The 20,296-nt window shown below is 39.7% G+C and overlaps 2 protein-coding genes across 2 annotated transcripts; one reads left to right on the top strand and one right to left on the bottom strand.

The window, feature by feature from the left end:
• The first annotated feature begins 1,600 nt into the window (after positions 1–1,600).
• Positions 1,601–12,250, top strand: LOC110950651 (polycomb group RING finger protein 2). The gene is made up of 9 exons (XM_022193363.2): positions 1,601–1,920; positions 2,493–2,620; positions 5,695–5,791; positions 5,877–5,932; positions 6,008–6,137; positions 6,313–6,358; positions 6,456–6,554; positions 7,814–7,894; positions 11,078–12,250. Exons 2-9 carry the CDS (start codon positions 2,503–2,505, stop codon positions 11,438–11,440), a joined length of 990 nt encoding a protein of 329 aa, XP_022049055.1. The 5' UTR covers positions 1,601–1,920; positions 2,493–2,502; the 3' UTR covers positions 11,441–12,250.
• A 1,699-nt stretch (positions 12,251–13,949) lies between these two features.
• Positions 13,950–18,867, bottom strand: LOC110950634 (CDGSH iron-sulfur domain-containing protein 3, mitochondrial). Its single transcript, XM_022193335.2, has 3 exons — positions 18,557–18,867; positions 16,766–16,882; positions 13,950–16,271 (listed from the first exon to the last, which is right to left on the bottom strand). The coding sequence occupies exons 1-3, from the start codon at positions 18,641–18,643 to the stop codon at positions 16,086–16,088; spliced, it is 390 nt and encodes a 129-aa protein (XP_022049027.1). The 5' UTR covers positions 18,644–18,867; the 3' UTR covers positions 13,950–16,085.
• Between the last annotated feature and the right edge of the window lie 1,429 nt (positions 18,868–20,296).

Genomic DNA, 20,296 nt, shown 5'->3' with positions numbered 1-20,296 from the left:
ATTTTTGCACACAAATATTAACAAAAAAATCTACTTTTCTTTTATTCTCTTTATGATTAACTGTTTTTTTTTTTGGGGGGGGGGAGATGCATTACACTGTACAGAAAACATCTCTGAATTCTCTCTCCTTCTAGTGCTGTTTCCATCTTGCCTGTCATTCTGGACGTGAGGTGCAGAGGAGTGGGACAAAGCACGTTTAGAGAGGTTGTAAAAATGTAAATGGATAAATAATTACAATATGTAGAGTTACCCTTTCTGTCTTTTGTTCTTGTTTTGTTAACACCTGTAGGGTACTTAGAAATATGTTGGGCATTTCCAGTTTTTTTTTTCATTCTTGTACAATAAATATTCAAAGAACTTCAACTCTTATGATATATGTCATTCTAACTGTGTCACACTGCACAAAATACATTTCTCTCTCCACTTCTTCATGGTTCTGTTTCCACAAAGGTGCAGGATTTCATACTGTAGAGAAAAATAAGCCCACAGGAGCAGCGACTTAACCAACAGTCCTTCTGTTTCCAGCTTGTCAGTGCTGCTTTTCTCTGGCTTGTTTCTCTGTACAAGACGTGTGGTATTGAGAGCATTTTCACGTTTCTTTTCTTTTCGTAGATGAAGCAAAAATTAATTCACTACAAAACAAATTGACAGACTCTGGTTGCAGAGTCCAGTCAAATATCTACCAGTACTTTGTGTTATTTTCATTGTCGACTGTCTTCTTGAGTAATCAGATGCACAGAAACTGCTTGGAGTTCATAGGATGAATCAAAAGTCATGTTTCCAGCTTCTTGGAGGTGCTTTTGTCTGGTTTGTGGCTTTGTATGTATTTGTGTGGGACAACGCAAAAAACAAACAAAAAAAATGTAGTCCTGGGAGCTTATCACAGTTTCCTGACATTTTATTGATGTAAACAATAATCAAGTCATTTAAAAAACTAAATAACAGATAGCAGTAAAGTCCAGAGAAGCATGATGCTACTTGGTATTATTTTCATTGTTGGTTATTTATTTGAAAGCACAAAAACAGTTTGTAGTTCAGATGATTAAACCAACAGTCCTTCTGTTTCCAGCCTTCAGGGCTGCTTTTCTCTGGTTTATTTCACTGTACATTGAACATGTGTTGGGATAATGCAAGGAATGGGGTTTGGAGAATTACTTACTTGTTTTTTTTTTGTTTGTTTTTTTACAGTTTCTTGGGGATTTTACAGATGAAACCAATAATTAACTCATTAAAAACTAATTAACAGACTTTAGTAGTAAAGCTCAGTTTACCATGTGATACTACTTTGTATTATCTTATATCTTGAATGCACAGAAACTGCTCAGAGTTGAGAGGGTTGGAAAAAATATAATTTAAGAAAAATATCATACAGAAAAAATATAAATTTGATCTGTTCTCTGTAGGATTGATTTTATTTTTTTCTTCAAATAAAATCCGTTTGATCGATATATTTGATTTTTTTTTAATGGTAAGCTAATTAGAATAAAAGCCGAACCAGTCTAGCTGATGTCTAATTAAGGTGTCGGTGGGCCCTCCCCCGGCTCGGGCCCCGGACCTGCGGCCTGCTGGGCCTCCTTCAGCCCGGAATCCTCCACAATCACATGGAGGAAAACGTAGGCGGAGCGAAGCGAAGCGTCGGAGCCGTTCATTCCTAAAAAATAATTTTTAAAAAGCGGCTTAAATAAGAGGAGCCGTGCAGCGCCGTGCGGGGCAAGCAGGAGGCTGGAGGCCCTGCAGACTCCAGATACCCCGTTTGCCCCGTGAACGAGGCGACAAAATAAAATCACGTGATCCAAAATGGGCAGTCCTCTGACGGGGCTGAAAAAAGCCATTTTCTGGCGCTGCTGCAAATTCTGTCCAAGTCCAAACACTTCACCTGGATCCGGGCCGGAGGAGAGCAGAACTTTTCCCTGAGATCAGGTAGGAACCGGGCGGCTGCTGTTTGTCGGCACATCACGCCGCTTGTTTGCGGAGGCGCACACGAAGCGCACGGTGTCACATTCGAGCCTCTTGTTCGCCTCCTCACAGCAGCCCTGTCAGTGAATTTAAGATGGCTGCTTTGTGTACCAGTGTGATTTTCTGCGGCTCTGCGCCCCCGTCGGGGTCCGGGGGGCTCCTCTCGGGATGTGTCCGGGTTCCGCCGCTCGCTGGGACCGCGGAGCTCCGCACTAATGGAGCCGCTTCTTTGTTGCCGGAGCGGCGGAGCTGGTGCACAAGATGAGGCCACACAGGAGCGACCTGGTAGCGGGCTGCTGTCCTGCTCCAGTCAGACTGCACGGAGCTGCACGGCCAGCACGTTACCGGCCGAGTGTTGGAGTTGTTTTGGTGGATTGTTGTGGTTTCAAGGACGCACGGCAGACACCTTCTGACACGGTGCCACCGGCTATACGGGAGATAACTCAGCCTCAGGCAGCGTTAAGCAGATCTCCACAGGCTGCTAGTGTGCTGTGCTGAGCAATAAACCCCTCTGCTGTTGTTTCCCTCCTCTGCAGGTCTGTCCAGATGGAGAAAATGCAGCCGAACCGGGTCAAAATCACAGACCTGAATCCGCACCTCACCTGCCCTCTGTGCGCCGGATACCTGATTGATGCCACCACCATCGTAGAGTGTCTGCACTCCTGTAAGTTCCCCACATGGAGGATTCCCTACATGCATGCACACAGCTTCTGTAGACCTCACAGTGAATGAACATGAAGCAGAGCTGCAGGAAGGTGATGGAGAGTCATTAACTTTAAAATCAGGCCTGCAGAAGCTCCAGACATAATGAATGAAGGGAGATGTTCCAGTTCCTTCACCTCTGTGTTAGCTGTTGAAGCTGCTGGTGCATCTATCAGATCGTCTCTCAAGAATTATTATCATAATATGGACAAGTTTTATATATATATATATACAGCACATTTTAAACAACTGCAAAGTGCTCCCCAGTAGAGAAAAGGGACTGAATTAACCAAACAACTTTGAATATTAAGGTTAAGATCCCACAGTCAAGCAAAACTGCATTGTCTACATTACATACTGGGCGATTGTGCACATTCTCAGGGGAATAATGCGCATGCCTGCACACTGGAAGTATTTATATTACATTTATAATTCCTCGGATTTGTGCGGAATTGTCTTATTTGTCTTGGTCTTTTTAAAAACAAAAATCTTTTCTCCTTCTTTATAGTGTTCTATTAAAGTTCCTTCTGTTCTTCTGAAGTTCGTCAGATGTGAAAATCTGCTTGGCATTAAAACTGACTCTGGTTCTGATTCTGTAGCCATTTTCCACCTTAGTTTGACTTAAAGTGCTGTTAAATTTTTCTCCATTCATCATTAATGGAGGTGGAGCTGCCATGCAAGGTTCAGGTTCTTTCCCAAGGACAGGTCAGCATGTGACAAATGATATTTTTAATTATGATTAAATTTGACCTAAAATGAAAATTTACCACTAAATTGAATCTTGGGGTCAAAGTTCCTAAATATTGCTAATTATGCAAATAAGCAGTGATAATTAAATATTACAGCAACACACCCACAATGTTATATGCTCTAACAAATTACTTGACTAAGTTAGATAGTTAAAGTTAAAACCCTAAAAAATAAATATGGAAGCAGCCTTTGCCTGTCAGAAATGCTATACAACAAAATATACAAATACAGAGCAGTGTGAAATTCTTTTATCCCAGTTGGGGTCAGAGCACAGAGTAGGCCATGATAAGTTGTCCCTGGAGCAGCTGTGTGTGTATGTATAAAACTGTTATTGTTAAAAGTACAAAATTATCATAAAACAAGAACAAACCGTGAATCCATCGGTGTCGTCTGAATCCGCTGTGAGCAGCATGACTCCCTTTTATTGGGAACAAACCTCTGGCAGAACCAGGCTCAGGGAATGCAGATGTCTGCCTGGACTGGTCGGGGTGAGGGCTGAAAGGAAGAGATGGAAGAAGACAGTAGTTAGAAAACAGGCAAACAATGCATGAGAGAACAATAAACAACGTAGAGGTTTGGGAGGACAAAACACAAACTGCTGAAGAGAATAAATCCACATCATGAACAACACAGTTTTAAGCTCAACACTTAAACTTTGTTGTTTAATTCATAATGCAAGTCTTATTTTTGTACTGAAAAGCACTGTGGCTTTAAATGTGCTGAATAAATGACTTGATAGCTGATTGATCTGCCTTAAATTCTGCTTTTGGAAACTATTAACCACCAGTAAACAGTGTTCTGTTAGGATAAAACAATGCAATAAAGTGTTCATAATATGATGCTGCTTTTGTATTTGAGGAGAACGATTTTAAAGCCGATGATGGGTTTCACAGGGAGCCGATGAAGAGGAGCTAATATGGGAGAATTACCGTATTTTGGATCAGCTGGAGGTTTTTCAGAAAGTTATTGGGACATCCTGATAATGAGGAATTACTGCTGTCCAGTGTAATAGTTGCATGAACTAGTTTTTAGCATCTGAGACAGGATCTTCTGTGATTTTAATATTATCCAGGTGAAAGAAGTCCAGTTTTGTTTACACTGTGATAACTCTTGAACCCGCTGCAGGTGTGAACAATTAATCAAAAATATAATTGAAATCACGGTGTAATGTTCAGATGGTAGGAGCTGCAATATTTTTTATAAAACGCATCACAACATCCCATTAGAAATTAAACGTTTTAGTGCTACAGAGATGCTTAACAATTCAGAGTCTCCACAATAGGGATGCAGATCTTCAACAGTTTTCTTAATCCATAATCAGTGGCCTTATTAATCAATAACTGACTAATCAGTAGCAGGAAATTAACTTGGTGGGCATCCTTTAAGGTGACATTGGCTGTTCTAATAGTGTGGATTAGATGATATCAGATAAAACTTTATGGATCCTGAAGGAAGTTTTTTTTGTCAGATATTGCTCAGAAACCAAAATTACATGAGAACAAATGTGGTGCCTAGTAGAAAAGCAATAAAATGTATGTACGATGCAGTACTGAAAGTAGAAATAAGTGAGCTAGATTGACTAGAAAAGAAAAACTAGAAAATACTGGCAATGATTGTGAGGTAGTAAATATGACAGATGATGATGAAATATTGCACATGAAATTCAAATTTTTGTACCAAGCAAAATTAAATAATGCATGTGAAATTTAAATACTGCGCATGAAAATAAATTGTTCCTCGTGATGTTGAAACATTCGCCATCAGACCTAGCTTTCTTACAAAGTAAGAGCTCTAGCTAGCATTCATTACTCATCACACAAGCCTTTGTCTTGGTGCCCATTGCAAGGAGCTCATCTCCCATAATGCTCTCTGCCTGACAATATTAGTCTGGGTAACGCCTCCTCTTGTCCCCACAGTATTATACAGTAAGAGCTTACTACAGCTAATCTACAATACATTTTCTGACATGCGGGTCCTCTGTCTTCTGCCTTATTGGTAATACATATTGAATCGTTCAAGTTATTTATGGAAAATGATCAATTACCTGATAATCAGCCCTAATCCAGACAATGGGTACATATGTATTTGACAGCAAAAATCACATCATAATTTTAATATTTCTTTTTTAGGGAAAAAAAAGGCATAACTTACTATTCCCAGTGAAATCATGACTTAGGTTGCATATCATTGAGCCTCAGCTCTGGATTAACAGAAGCTGCTTTGTGTGATTGTACTGCGTTAAAGTACACACATTGACACTATTGTTTGTCTTTTCTCTCTGTGCAGTTTGTAAAACTTGCATCGTTGCCTTCCTTGAGACAAATAAGTTCTGTCCTCGATGTGACGTCCAGGTTCACAAGACGTGTCCACAGCTCAGCATCAGGTAATCCATCAGTGTCATTTATTTCCTTAAAAACATGCCAAATCTTTGATATCTAACGTATAAACTTTTCATTTCTTTCCTCCAGAGCGGACAAAACTCTACAAGATATTGTTTATAAGCTTGTTCCGGGGTTATTCAAAGGTAGAACCACATTTCTTGCAATTCGTGGTGTTTGTCTCAGGTCTTTTCCCTTGTTAATGATGCGTTTGGTTTCAGATGAGATGAAGCGGAGGCGGGACTTTTACGCAGAGAACCGAGTTCTGGAACCGGGGGAAGTGGTGGAGACGTTTAACATAGCAGAGGATGAAATCATCAGTCTGTCCATACAGTTCTACGAGAGGAACAAGTGAGTCTTCTTCACCGAAAACAGGAGCTAAAAGTCTCTGCAGAGACATGTGGAACAACAATGACACAGAATTATGCACAAAGTGGGAACCTGCAGACTCTGAAAGGAAAGTCTTGATTCTTGTTTGACAGCTTTTAGAGATATATTTAATGATACTATTTATATTTTCTTGCAGAAATAACAGTAACGAGAGGCAGTGCTCGGAGATGGAAGGAGACAAGGTAAAACGCAGTCAAAGCAAAGTCGACCGGTTCATTGTTGGTTTCTGGTCCTCATCTTGGATTTTTGTCCCCTCTTTGTACTTTTCTTTGTTCTCAGTCCAACGGTAAACGCTTCCTGCAGTGCCCAGCAGCCATGTCCGTCATGCACTTAGCAAAGTTCCTCCGGAGCAAGATGGATATACCCAACAACTACCGGGTAATTAGACACACTGCACACACACAGAGTAACAACTTCAGGCTTCAGGCACAATAACATCAATGCTTTGTGACTGTAAAGTAATCACAATCATGCTCATAGCTGCTGCAGAGGTGGGACGTATTGAGTTGCATGCATTTGTCAGCTATAAAAGAGCTCTGGAGTTCAGATAGATGAGCTGCAACATGATAACCAGCAGCACTTCAAAGGGGAAAAAAAAATCACTTGTATTTAAACAAAAAGTGCAAAATCATTAAAAGCTGCACTCAGTTTTTTGCAACAAATGATTGAATGACCGAGATTTGAAAGAGAAACTCGCAGTGAATTAGCACCCAACTCTACAGAGCACAGTTTTGCTTTTACAGCCTGTAAAGTCACAGTTTTCCTGCTGTTTTAGTGAAAAAAACTCTGATAAAACCACAGTGTGCCACCAGCCCAGCAGGGCAGCGGGCACAGTCGAGGTTTTCTTCTCTGGAGTTGTTGAATATTGGACACAACATGAATGAAGATCAGTGTTGCTCTGTCTGCTGGTGGTTGTGTTTACAGCATGCTCCACTGCCCATCAGAATAATTTATTACTTCTTTTAACCCTCTGAACTCAAGTTTCTTTTCTAAAATTTCAAAAACTAATAAAGTAGGGTCGCCATCCTGTGATAATCAGCAGGCAGCTGACGTAGAGTTCACTGGTAGTCATGGTTACAGTGATGTCGTGCCGCTATCTCAATGGGAAATCCTTAACTTTAACCTGTGGATCCAGACTATAAGCCACATCACTACCAAAATCTAATCGACTGGTCTTTGTTTCCTTTCTGACCTTCCCTAAAAATTTCATACAAATCCGTTTGTCTGTTTTTGACTGATGTTGCTAACTGACGGATTCACGTTTGCCAATCGTCACAGAACTCCACCATGTTTCTTGGCCGAGTAAAAATTGCTAAAACCTGAAATTAACATGTGCAACATCTTCTAATGTGTTAAACAAGTGACCGCAAGTGTTACCAATACTGGAAAGATAGACAGGTGGGGCCCTGCATGCTGTAGATATTTTATTGTTTACATTTTTAATTTGTTTCCACTCATCTGTTCTGTGTAAACACTGCCTGCAATTCAGCCAAAAACTCTCACAATTTTTGTCAAATGACTGTTGGTCACTACTGAAACACTAATGTCCGCACGATTGTGCCAAGAACACAGGATTTTTTTTAAAACAAAATCTCTGTAGTCAAATGCTTTTAAAAAAACTTTTCTGTCTCTTCCAGGTGGAGGTTTTGTACGGAGACGAACCTTTGAAGGATTACTACACACTAATGGATATCGCCTACTTCTACGAGTGGAGACGGGTCAGTTTCATGTTTAATACTCCATACTTTAGAGGACAAACAGTCACCCAGCTTGAATGATGTTTGTTCATCTTAACCGAGGTTCAGGTTGGATTGAAACAGGGAGTGTACAGCAGAACCAAAATGATATAGCTTTCTAGAACAAAGAAAAATGAGACCGACCAAAGTGCGATATGATGAATCAGCCATCAGGAACACGCCTCTACAAGCTGATGTGAAGCAGAAACTAGTAAAACAAAGCCGGTGACACTCAAATAACAGTTTTCATTAATGGTGTGCTCCTCCATTATATGTGAGTTTTCTGCTGCTTTCTTATTTTTACACCAAAGATACCCGCAAAAGTCAGTAGCTTGATCTTCTGAGATGATGTTTCTCTGGTTTTGTTCATATTAACATGGGTCACCTTTTGCTATAAACTCAAATGCACGTTTATTTAACTAAAACTGATGATATGAAGCTAATGTCAGACACTGTCCCTAAATCTACTCATGACAAAAAGGAACCCAAAGCTGCAGCACTGTGAAGCGACTTCATTCATACAGAACCAAGAAATACTTAGAAACATACAACAAAAGTAAAACAGGAGCCAGAGCTGTACCCAGCAAAAGAGGAAACTATGCCACACGGTGCTTCCTCCAAATTAAAGCCAATCTACTAAATAAATAAAGCTAAACCCCAGAACAGGACTTCTGGTGAATCAGTTCTACTCAAAAACTACAAACACAGGACAGGACTGAGGTCAACGGTGCTGTAAACAAAGTTATGCTCCTCATTTTCTGGTTTTAAATTCACATAGGTCAGCTTCCCTGATCAATCTGCCCCAAAGAAAAGGTTTATAAAGATAAAAATTACAAGAAGGATCCACCAGTGGAGCAGAGTGTGTAAAAAAACAAAAAAAAAACAGATACAGCTATGATTTAAAGATGAGGATGCATCAACAAAACTGTCAACTAATCCAGTGAAACACTGACAAGACTTTAGCTCATGCAGCCTCCCCTCCTGCTTTAGAAACAGTTGTCAAATAAATAGTTTCAGACTTGGAAAAGTGGAGCTCTGGAGTTCTTAGCAAATGTTACTGAAGCAGGAGTAAAGTGTGCATGTGTTGGAACTATGATCAGCTGCAGAGGGATACACATTTGATTCTGGTGGCAGAACAGATTAGGTGGGATTAATTTTTACAAAACGGAGTGTGTTAGGATTCATGTAAGGGAATCAACATGTCAGTGACTGCCAGTGGCTACGTACATTTACCTTTTTAGTTATGAGATAAATACATACTTTATGGTGATTACTGTATTCTAGCAGCTACAATTACAGTAAAAAAAAAACACATCTGATACTGAACATGAAACACTTCTGGTACAAAAACTTTTCACTGAACTAAACGTGCTGAATACTTGCAAATGAGTACAGATATTAATGAATATCTGTAACATGCAGTGTGTAAAAAATGTAGAAAATGTATAATGTAGTATACCCTGTGTGCAGAAAAAAATGCTTGTAAATCTATAACAATAGTGTCAATGTAACATAAAGGTTGATGCTACAGGCTACGGGTACGGGTCCGTATCTGTAGACACTACCTAACATAAAATAGAAAAATAATGTGTATTTCCATGTTACGCCACTTTCTACTTCCACTCTACTGCATTTTGGAGCCATATATAGTAACTTGTACTCCACTACATTATTTTACACATTCAGAGTATTAGTATTATAAAAAATAAATCAACTAATAATTTATGATGTATTGTAGATTAAGCTGCTCAGCAGGTTATAAAGTACTTAAAATTGGCTTCAGCTGCAACATTAAAGCAACAAATTAATAATTATTATTTAGTAATATAATATGAATATATGAAGTACTTACATTTGGTATGTAAACCCTCAGTGCAATATAAAGCCCTGCGTCTCCATGGAAACACAACCACCATCAAGGAGAGAGAACTTAGAAATTTATTTTGACACACTTACGATGCCATAAATATAAAAAAGAGTGCACACGGATGTGAAAAGACAGTAGCTCTACATACTATAGATATCCTACTACTTAGTTTGTTTCCGTACTTGTCTCCTCTCTGCTCGCTGTAAACACAACCTGCAGTTCAGACAAAAAGGCCCAGAATTTTTGTCACATGACTGTCAGCCACAGCTGAGCCACTGAAGATTTCAGAGTTGTGCTAAGAAGCAGAATTTTAGTTTTTTTTCTGGTTCAACCAAATGCTTTATTTTGGGCACATTTCAAAAGAAGACAAGCAGAATGAAGTGATTTTGATAAAATATCAGGATTTTAAGTTTAGATTTGGTTAATGTTCACTGATGAAACTAAAAATTACACAGGATTAGTTCAAGGACCATTTTAAAATCTCAAATTCTGTTATATTGGCTTTTTTTTTTTTAAAGATTAGCAAGTTTTGGGGATCAGATGGTTACGTATATTTTGATGCCAATACTTACTACGGTATTGCATGCAGGTCTTTCACTTGTAACAGAGTATTTCTATGCCGCAGTGTTGCTACTTTTTCCCAAACAAAGCTCTAAGTAAATCGTCCACCACTGTACGTTGCAGCAGTATGTCTGATGATATGGTTTTAATCCTCATATTGTCCTGCGGGTCAAAATTGACCCGTTTTAAAGTTTGAAAATGTGAGGAAAAAAATATTTTCACAGTGAAACTTCTGATGTCCACATTTTCAATGTTTTTGGGAAATCTTTGAACATTTTTTGATGGAAAAAAGAAATGTTAAAAATGTTTAAGAAAATTCACCAAAATAAAATCGACCAAATTCCAGTGAATTTCGCTGGATTTTGGTTGATTTTTTTTTTTTTTTTTTTTTTTTTTTTTTTTTTGTGAATGTTCTGGAAGAAAATATTAGAAATTTTACTGATATATATGTAATCACTTTAGATATTTTTAGGATTTTTATGGAATATTTTTAATTTTCTTGCCAAATTTGGGGGATTTTTAAAAAATAAAACTTTGAAGGAAAACCTAAGGAATTATTAGAATTTTCTTCCTGAAGAATTTTTGGATTTCTTTTCAGACAAAGAAACAATATTTTGCTTTTAAATGAAGACAACAGGAGGGTCAAGTGTCTTTCCTGATTAATTGGCAGTTAGTCTGATCTGATGTGCCTTCATGTTGATCTCAGCCGCTCTAACATTGTGTTTCACTGTGCACAGACTGGACCGATCCCTCTACAGTATCTGGTCAAACCCACCCGGAAGCGCAGAAGGCCGTCCCAATCGGCCGCTCAGGGCCACTCGGACGGCGTGAACACCAGCCCGACGTCAGAGAGCGACTCCCAGAGCGACAAAGTCCACAGTCCTGCTGCAGCCCAGCCGCCCCGGTCCTCCTCCCAGTCCAGCCCCGCCTCCCACAGCCTCCCACCGGCCCCCCAAAGCTCCAACGGTACCACTGTGCCCAGCAACTCTCAGCGACACTCCCTCGCCTCCAAACAGGGCGCTCGTAAGGTGACTGTGAACGGCACCAGCTCCGGCAAAGAGGAGGCGAGGGGAGGCGACAAAAGCGGACCTACGACCTAACGGGAGCTTGGCGGCAGCGTCGGGGAGGACAGTGTTTGAAAATTGCTCCCTTTTTTTTCTTCCGCGATCTCGAAGCCTTCGTCCCTCTGGAGGCGGATTTTACTGTTTTCTTTCAGCAGGAAAGACTGAAGAGTGCAGCCAAATAGACACTTGTATGTATGTGCGTGTGTGTGTTTGTGTGTGTTAGACTAGAAAGCAGTGCACACATACAAACTGTACAGTATGTATCAAATGTGAGCATGTGTGCATACATATGTATAAACTTATCTTTTATACAAGATATTGTAATCGTTTTGTATTGTATATGCAGTGGGTCTGTTTTCATTTCCTCGTAGCTCCATAGACTTTTGATTTGGCCTCCAGGAAAACTCGAGACAAATCGCTGAGAGGCGCTGCAGTGTGACTCACTGCAGAAAAGTTGGATGTAAAGAAGAAAAAAAACCCAACAACAAGAGAATCCTTGCCTTTAAAATCATGTTCATAACTGCTGTGTAAGTGTCCAGTATAAGCAGCTCATCAGGTAACATGTACATTACTGAAAACTGTGGATGCACTTTGTTAAGGTCCCGCCACACAAACCAACAGGAAGAAGCATTTATATTGTTTTGAATTCAAGCACTACCAGACTCTGTTTCTCTCTCGTTGCAGTCGAAGAACTCAAAAGGGATTTGAATATTTGGCCATGTATGTTGTAGTTCCATAAATTTCAACATTCCTTTTGTTTTTCTTTTTCAACCAACAATGATACTTTTTTTTTATCAGCCATATGTGCATGTTTTAGGTCAATAAAAATGTTTACTTACAAGTTTATTTTCTCAGCTGAGCCTCCTTTATGACTCCGATCAACAGCGGAAATGATTTCACACAGTTTGGTTGTTCTGTTGCACACTGTGGTTGTGATCGAATATTCAAGATACACTATATTGCCAAAAGTATTTGCTCACCCATCCAAATAATCAGAATCAGGTGTTCCAATCAGTTCCATGGCCACAGGTGTATAAAATCAAGCACCTAGACATGCAGACTGCTTTTACAAACATTTGTGATAGAATGGCTCGCTCTCAGGAGCTCAGTGAATTCCAGCGTGTAACTGTGATAGGATGCCACCTGTGCAACAAATCCAGCTGTGACGTTTACTCGCTCCTAAATATTCTACAGTCAACTGTCAGCTGTATTATAAAAAAGTGGAAGTGTGTGAGAATGACAGCAACTCAGCCACCAAGTGGTTGGCCACGTAAACTGATGGAGTGGGGTCAGTGGATGCTGAGGCGCATAGTGCCAAGAGGTCGCCAACTTTCTGCAGAGTCGATGGATACAGACCTTCAAACTTCATGTGGCCTTCAGATTAGCTCAAGAACAGTGCTTCAGCAGAGAGCTTCATGGAATGGGTTTCCATGGCCGAGCAGCTGCATCCAAGCCATACATTACCAAGTGCAATGCAAAGCGTGGGATGCAGTGGTGTAAAGCACACCGCCACTGGACTCTAGAGCAGTGGAGATGCCTTCTCTGGAGTGACCAATCGTGCTTTCCCGTCTGGCAATCTGATGGACAAGTCTGGGTTTGGCAGTTGCCAGGAGAACGATACTTGTCGGACTGCACTGTGCCAAGTGTAAAGTTTGGTGGAGGGGGGATTATGGTGTGGGCTTGTTTTTCAGGAGCTGGGCTTGGTCCCTTAGTTCCAGTGAAAAGAACTCTGAATGTTTCAGCATACCAAGACATTTTGGACAATTCCATGCTCCCAACCTTGTGGGAACAGTTTGGAGCTGGCCCCTTCCTCTTCCAACATTACTGTGCACCAGTGCACAAAGCAAGGTCCATAAAGACATGGATGACAGAGTCTGGTGTGGATGAACTTGACTGACCTGCACAGAGTCCTGACCTCAACCTGATAGAACACCTTTGGGATGAATTAGAGCGGAGACTGAGAGCCAGGCCTTCTGGTCCAACATCAGTGTGTGACCTCACAAATGCACTTCTGGAAGAATGGTGAAAAATTCCCATAAACACACTCCTAAACCTTGTGGACAACCTTCCCAGAAGAGTTGAAGCTCAGCTGAAGTCAAGGCAGGTGAGCGAATACTTTTGGCAATATAGTGTCAATAATGGTAATTTTTTTATACAGCACATGTAAAGACAAAAAGATTCCTTTTTGATGTTAAACAAATTAACCTAAAAAGTTTAAATATTGAGGTTAAGGCCCTCAAGTGTTATTTATGGTGTGATTTTAACAGAGAAATTTACATATTAGGGCTTAAAATGCTACAAAAATTATCTAAAATACAACTTTACCTCCTGACTGTAATGCATATTAAGGCTGAGACCCTACAGTGTTATTTAGGGACATTAACTTGTCTAATGTAATGTTATAGCTAAAGCTCTTTGGTACTCTAAATTGCAGAACTTCAACTAATATAAATATGAAGCATAAGACCCTTCAGTATTATTAATCCTTTAGGTTACCTTTACTAATTTAGAGCTTAAGTTCTGATGGAACAAAACACACATGAAGTTCAAGGATTGTTTTTGTTTTATTTGAGAATATTTTATGCATCTCATTTTCTATATACACTATCTTCATGGAAATGTCATTAGGATCCTAGAATTCATGAGTAAAAGACGACTATGCTGCAGTTTCAGTAATCATACAACAGTAGTGCCTCACTGTGACTGTTACCTCCTTATCTTTAGGAAAGGATGGAGCTTTTATCTCCTATCAGACATGAAAATAAACATTTAAGCACCTTTTCTAATCATTCAGAGAATTTGAGCTGATACTACTGTCAGATAAAGTGATTTGTGGCTCAATATAAACAATTTTCCTATTAAATAATGGCAAAACTGTAAAATAAAATTCGCAACATAATGATTTAAAGAAAAGCTTCCATCTGATATTCACAGTGTAATAGAACATTGAACCATATGAGGGAGCTTTACAACATGAAACACTGTCCAAAGTGTGACTCTCAAACCACTGACACTGGAGTTCAAACTCCAGTGTTTCAGAAGAATGGGCGAGGTGTCGTTATTAAAAAATGAAACTAAAAAAAGCTGATCACAGCACTGATATCACTTTTTAAACAAGCCTGCCTCCTATATCCCAAATTGCAGCTATTTCCTAATTGCATTGCCTAAAACTTCAGTCTGAAGTCTGTTATTCGTACAGCTCTAGCTGATAGTAGTAAGGAGTATCTCGTTTTGTACATCTGAGTCAAGGCCAGCTGAGTTATAATGAAGTTTGTCATCTAAATCAAAGGTCAAAAGAGGCAGAAGTTTAAACAGATATTTAGAGCAGATGTATATTTGAAGTAAAAGTGACAATCTTGATGTCAAAATTAGGAAAATCACAAAGTAGAACAGGGTGGTTAGCTCTGTCACCTCACAGCTAGAAGATCCCTGGTTCGCTTCCTGGCCTGGGGTCTCTCTGTGTGAGGTTTTGCATGTTCTCCCTGTGCCTGTGTGGGTTTTCTCAGGGTTCTCCGGCTTCCTCCCACAGTCCAAAAAAGTGCTCAATTGGAGATTCTAAATTGTTCATAGGTGTGAAGCCCTGTGATAGACCAGTGTCCTCTGGAGTCACCCTAAATCAGCTGGGATAGACTCCAGCCCCCGCGACGCTAATGAGGATTAAACGGTGTATAGATGATGGATGGACAAACTAGAACACAAAGCTTGACTTGAAATACCTTATTTTTGTATTAAATGTATATAGAAATAATTAACGGAGAAGTTTTCAACATTTATCTTTCATGGTTGATAACAAATCAGATGTGTGCAGGACAAGAACACACAGTGACTACAGATACAAAGTAACGGCTGCATCAGTGACAAAGTTGCACATTTTAAATTACATTTATTTGATCAGGAACTGATTTTAAAAAATAACAATGTCAATAATCTGAAGAATGTTGGTTTCAATCATAGACTGTACTTTATTATACAGTCTGTGGTTTCAATAGTCGGTCGACCTTCAATCACAGCAGGTTTCATCAAAATAACTGCAAGCGTTTCTTGAAATAACGTTAGCGCAAATTGTTACCAACCTGTCTATCTTTTTACCATGTTTCCAATTAGATTCATCAGCTTTTTTGCTTTATATGACATTATTTGACAGCAATTAGGTGAACCAAACTGGTAGCTCCATGTATATAGTCTTAATTTTTTAATTTAAAGAAGAAAAAAAATATATACACATTTCCAAAAAGTTAAAATAAAGACAGCCCCTCTTCTCAGTTTTTTTGATTACTTTTCTCATCTCCCACCTGAGATGCAATGAAGGAGTCGGATTTTTATGATCAAGACATCCTTTGAGATGCTGTTTTAAGATCAATTTCTGGGTCACAGGAAGGAAGACGAAGGTCAGAGGAGATGAGGAAGCACAAAATAGAGATATGAGAAGAACCTAAGGTGAGATTTTCTATATAGAGAAGTGGTTTCCCCTGTGGAGGGAGCAGCTCCGCTCTGTAACACCTTCCAACACCTCTGTGGGAGGAAATCAAACTTTGCTTCTGATTGCAACCTGAGAACCTCAAAATGATAACCGAAATACGGTTACATCCTGTCTTGAAGTGTCTTCCTGCTAAATTACTGCAGACTGCACACATTTCAGCATCTAGAGGTGGATTTGAAACCTCTTCAAACCCCTCCTGGTTCAGGAGTCACCTGGTTCATGCAGCGGAGCAGATTTAATAAAGTCCTGTTTGTGCGTTCCGTCACAGTAAGGCGGGTTGTTGGTGTATTTACATCCACAAAGCCAAGCTGTAGCATCTTTCTCGGGGACAAAGCGAAGCGGCGACAGGCCCTGGGCTTTGGTTTTGTGGGCTCCATCGCAGAAAGGCTGAAACACAAAAGACGTGATCAGAGAAGATATTTGTGTTTTTACTCGCACATCCATTTTCAGAATCACAGTCAGAATAAGAAACAGCTTCAATGCCAAGTGAGCTCACACACAAGAAATTTATCTGGTAACTGAAACGTACAGTACTCACGAAAAGTTAGACAAGATAGCAACAGAGTTAGTAAGTAATAAATATCAAATCACAATCTAAAGACCTAATAAATACAACAATCTAAAAAGTCTAGATACAATAATGCTATATATATATTTTGATGTCTATGTTGTGTTTTGTCGTGAACCTGTCTGTCTCTAATTTTGTCACATTGTGTTGTTTGTCAGTGACTCAGTGTCGTTTTGTGACGTTATTTTACGTTATATTAGGACAAGTCTCTTTTGAGAATGAGACCTCGTGTCTCAGTGAGAATACCTGTATAAAGAAAGGTTAAATAAAAAAAATAAATTTGCAATTTTGTGCGCTCAGAAGGTGGATTTACCTGCTTCTTGCTGTGTCCACATGTGCACCATGAATAACGCTTTCCACCAACGAGCTCCACTTTGAAAGGCTTCTTAGACGGGATGACAGGTTCTGGAGGAAGTGTGGACAGACTCACCTGAAGATGGAGGAGCATGTTTTTAAAAAAATGTAAGCTGCTATATTACAGTTTTTTTTTCCAAGTTAACGTTTCCGTACTGTGCCCCTTTTGAGCAACTTAGTCAAAGCATCACGTCTTCAGAATTTTCAGCTCAAATCACCACAGAGATGTTCTAGTTCTGGTTTTTGTCCTGTTCTAAATCTGTATCTCTACATGTAACTGAGCTGCTGTTGTCCCTGTCCCCTTCAGGAAGAAGACTCGCTCTGCTTCTGTGATCGACAGCATGGAGCAAAACAGTGGAGTAGAACAACACCTCCTAAAATTTTATCCAAATTCCTGAAAGAACTGGCACAGCCTGATGCACGGATAGAAATGTGCTGCAATTTCAAAGCAGTTTGATTATTTCACAAGCCTTTGTATATTGATAATCCTAATAATGAAACTGATAAAGCACTCAAGTTTTGCACTTGTTGACATATATAATAAAAATAATATCTGCAGTGAGTGTGTTTACCAGTTTGATATGTTTTATTTTTGTTCTTTACTTGCTTCCAACAACATTGAACACCACTAAGAAGCTGAAATATTTAAACTGTCTGACACAGTAAAAGAATATCAGCTTCAATGTAAGATGACTAAATTCATCCTCCACAATTCACCATGAAAATAGTTTTTTATTACTCTGCCAAGGAATGTAGTGGAGTTATGTGATGATCGCGGTTGGTTTGTCTGCCTGTTCACAATATTATTAAAAAATGGATTAATAGATTTACATGAAATTTTCAGGGAAGGTCAGAAATGACACAAGGACCAAGAGATTAGATTTTGGCAGTGATGCAGCTTAAAATCTGGATCAACGGATCTGTTAAAGATTTCTGTATTATTGATAACAGCAGGGCATCACTGTAACTATGACAACAAGTGAACACTACATCTGCTGACGATTGCGATCCTCCTACAAATCCATCGCTGCGAACTTGTTCGGAACTTATCTTTCAGTAATGATACTAGGAATGAGCAGCCTTGTCCGCGTGCTGTGAGTTTTTTTTCTAGTTCTGTTACTTACTCATTGAATAATTTCTCATTTTTGGGAGTTTAAAGGGGCTATATTGTGACATTGTTGCACAATCTTGTGTTGAATGATTAAAAAAATAACCTGAATCTAGAATTAACACCTCCAACTAAGCAACTTAGACACAATTAAGAACAGACTCTTGTAGCTCTGGCGGCAGCAGGATAACCACACACCTGTGTTACTTTTAGCTAGCATTTTGAGCTGAATCTTTGAAACACGCGTTCTCAATCTAGTTCATCAAAAGGGACAATGATAAGGGATAAATTTTCTGAGACAAAAGCCTGTAGAATACTAAAAAGTAAGAAAAGTACACACTGCGAGCTCCGACAGTCCTGATAAGCTTTAATGGTACACACTAGGTGGCACTGCTAACTATAGTTCAGTCTGTTTGGGGCTTTGCATGTGTGTTTTATCTTAAAAATAATCACAGCTTTCACATCATTTAGACATCTACAACGTGATGCAGTTAGATTTTTTTTTTTTGGCACAACATTATATTGTGTGTGATAACTGTCAAACTGACTGCTCACATAGAAGTAGCAGCCTGTTTCAGTGATGTAATGTCAGGAACAGTGTTATATCTATAAAAAGGCAGGGGTTAACGTGTGTCTGTTTACCTTGCAAGCTGCCATAGCTGGGATCCAAGGTTGTCTGAAGGTTAAAATAATCCATTTCTGCTCCAGTTTGCTCACCAGCATGTTCATGTTTCCCCTGACAGCAGCTAAAGGACAGCGAGCTGCTAGACGCTAGTCAACCCGTGCGTAGCGGACACAACAAAAATGTGAGATTTAGCGAGAAGCTGGGAAAAAAAATCGGGATTATACAGCAGCTACAGGAGGTAAAGAAAGGAAAATAAAATAACTAAAACAGAAAGAAAAGCAAAACTGGGACAACCAGTGTCAGACTTCTCAGCCTGACAGTCGAGCGCGCTGATTGGAGGAATCGCTTCCTGGAGAATCACGTGTGTACACATCAGCAAATCAGAAAGGCGGATTTCGGTCAATGCATATTGAACTGAAGTGATTTCAGAAAAATAACTGTAGTTTCTAAGCCATAGACATAATAAAGAGTAGACGCCGCTCGGGGTGCTGCGCAGCGAGAATTACGGCCGCCATCTTGGTCCGGTCAGCCGCTCCACTCAGCGCTGTTTGACAGCGCATTTAATCCATCTTAACTCTGAATATTAAACTGATTTTCACGCGTTTTTTATTTTTATTTTTTTTGCTGCAAACGTCATACATGTAGCTATGATACAGGACAAATGGTTCGGCGTATTTTAATATTCATAGCGGGATTAATAGATAATAGTAATAATAATAATAGAATATTCTGATATTAAGCTCGACTGTAGACTGGTATTTTGCAAACACTATGACACTGTGGTAGCCTCTGCTTTCCTCTACGCTGTCGTCTGCTGGGCCCCGGGCAGCACAGAGCGGGACATGAGGAGAGTGAACAAGCTGACCAAGAGGGCCAGCTCTGTCCTGGGCTGCCCACTGGACTCTGTGATGGATGTGGATGAGAGGAGGATGTTGACCAAGCTCTCATCCATCATGGACAACAGCTCCCACCCACTGCACCGGACTGTAGTGGAGATGAGCAGCTCCTTTAGGACGAGACTCAGACACCCTCAGTGCAAGAAGGAGCGCTACCGCAGGTCCTTCATCCCCACTGCCATCAGACTGTATAACACTACTGTGTAGTTGTTATTATGTGCAATATTTATTATCTTGTACTTGCACTTTCGTGACTTTTGCACTCCTCTGTTTTTTGTTCCTAAGAGCCCTGTAACGGTAAATTTCTCCTTTGTGAGATTAATAAAGTCTATCTTATCTCCTCTTATCTTAACACACACACACACACACACACACACACACACACACACACACACACACACACACACACTAATATATGTTAGAGAAGAATAATTAAAGCTCTCATTCATAAGTCCAACTTATTTTGGATCTTTGTGGAGAAGTGAATCTTAGAGCTTGCAAAGCTGTTGAGTTTTTTGAGTCACATGGATTGTTTTGACATTTAATAACCGAGTCTTGAAATAAAATTGCAGTTGTGGATTTCTGTCACTTAGTCTGGACTAAACAAATAACAGCAGCATCAATCTCAGACGTCATTATGAGGTGTCTGGATTGAGGTTTCTCACTTGATAATGATCAAAACATGACATTTACGAAGGTTGGTTTAAAGGAATATTCCACCTTAAATCTTTGAATGTTGACCTAAAAGGTTGGTTTCAGGAAGTATTCCACCTACAAGGTCCTCACGCATCCACCTTAAAGGAACATTCCACCAAAAATCCTTGGACATGCACCTAAAATGTTGGTTTAACCGAGTATTCC

Source organism: Acanthochromis polyacanthus, chromosome 3 (genome assembly GCF_021347895.1).
Source record: "Acanthochromis polyacanthus isolate Apoly-LR-REF ecotype Palm Island chromosome 3, KAUST_Apoly_ChrSc, whole genome shotgun sequence".
Taxonomy (NCBI): domain Eukaryota; kingdom Metazoa; phylum Chordata; class Actinopteri; family Pomacentridae; genus Acanthochromis; species Acanthochromis polyacanthus.
Note: the sequence above shows the minus strand (reverse complement) of the source record. Positions and strands in the feature narration are given on the sequence as shown.

Coding starts and splice junctions, on each gene's coding strand:
- LOC110950651 (XM_022193363.2), top strand. CDS start 2,503: ATGGAGAAAATGCAGCCGAACCGGGTCAAAATCACAGACCTGAATCCG. Junction 5,792..5,876: donor TGTCCACAGCTCAGCATCAG/GTAATCCATCAG, acceptor TCTTTCCTCCAG/AGCGGACAAAACTCTACAAG. Junction 5,933..6,007: donor TGTTCCGGGGTTATTCAAAG/GTAGAACCACAT, acceptor GTTTGGTTTCAG/ATGAGATGAAGCGGAGGCGG.
- LOC110950634 (XM_022193335.2), bottom strand. CDS start 18,643: ATGAACATGCTGGTGAGCAAACTGGAGCAGAAATGGATTATTTTAACC. Junction 16,883..18,556: donor CAGCTATGGCAGCTTGCAAG/GTAAACAGACAC, acceptor CTCCATCTTCAG/GTGAGTCTGTCCACACTTCC. Junction 16,272..16,765: donor GTGGACACAGCAAGAAGCAG/GTAAATCCACCT, acceptor TTTGTGTTTCAG/CCTTTCTGCGATGGAGCCCA.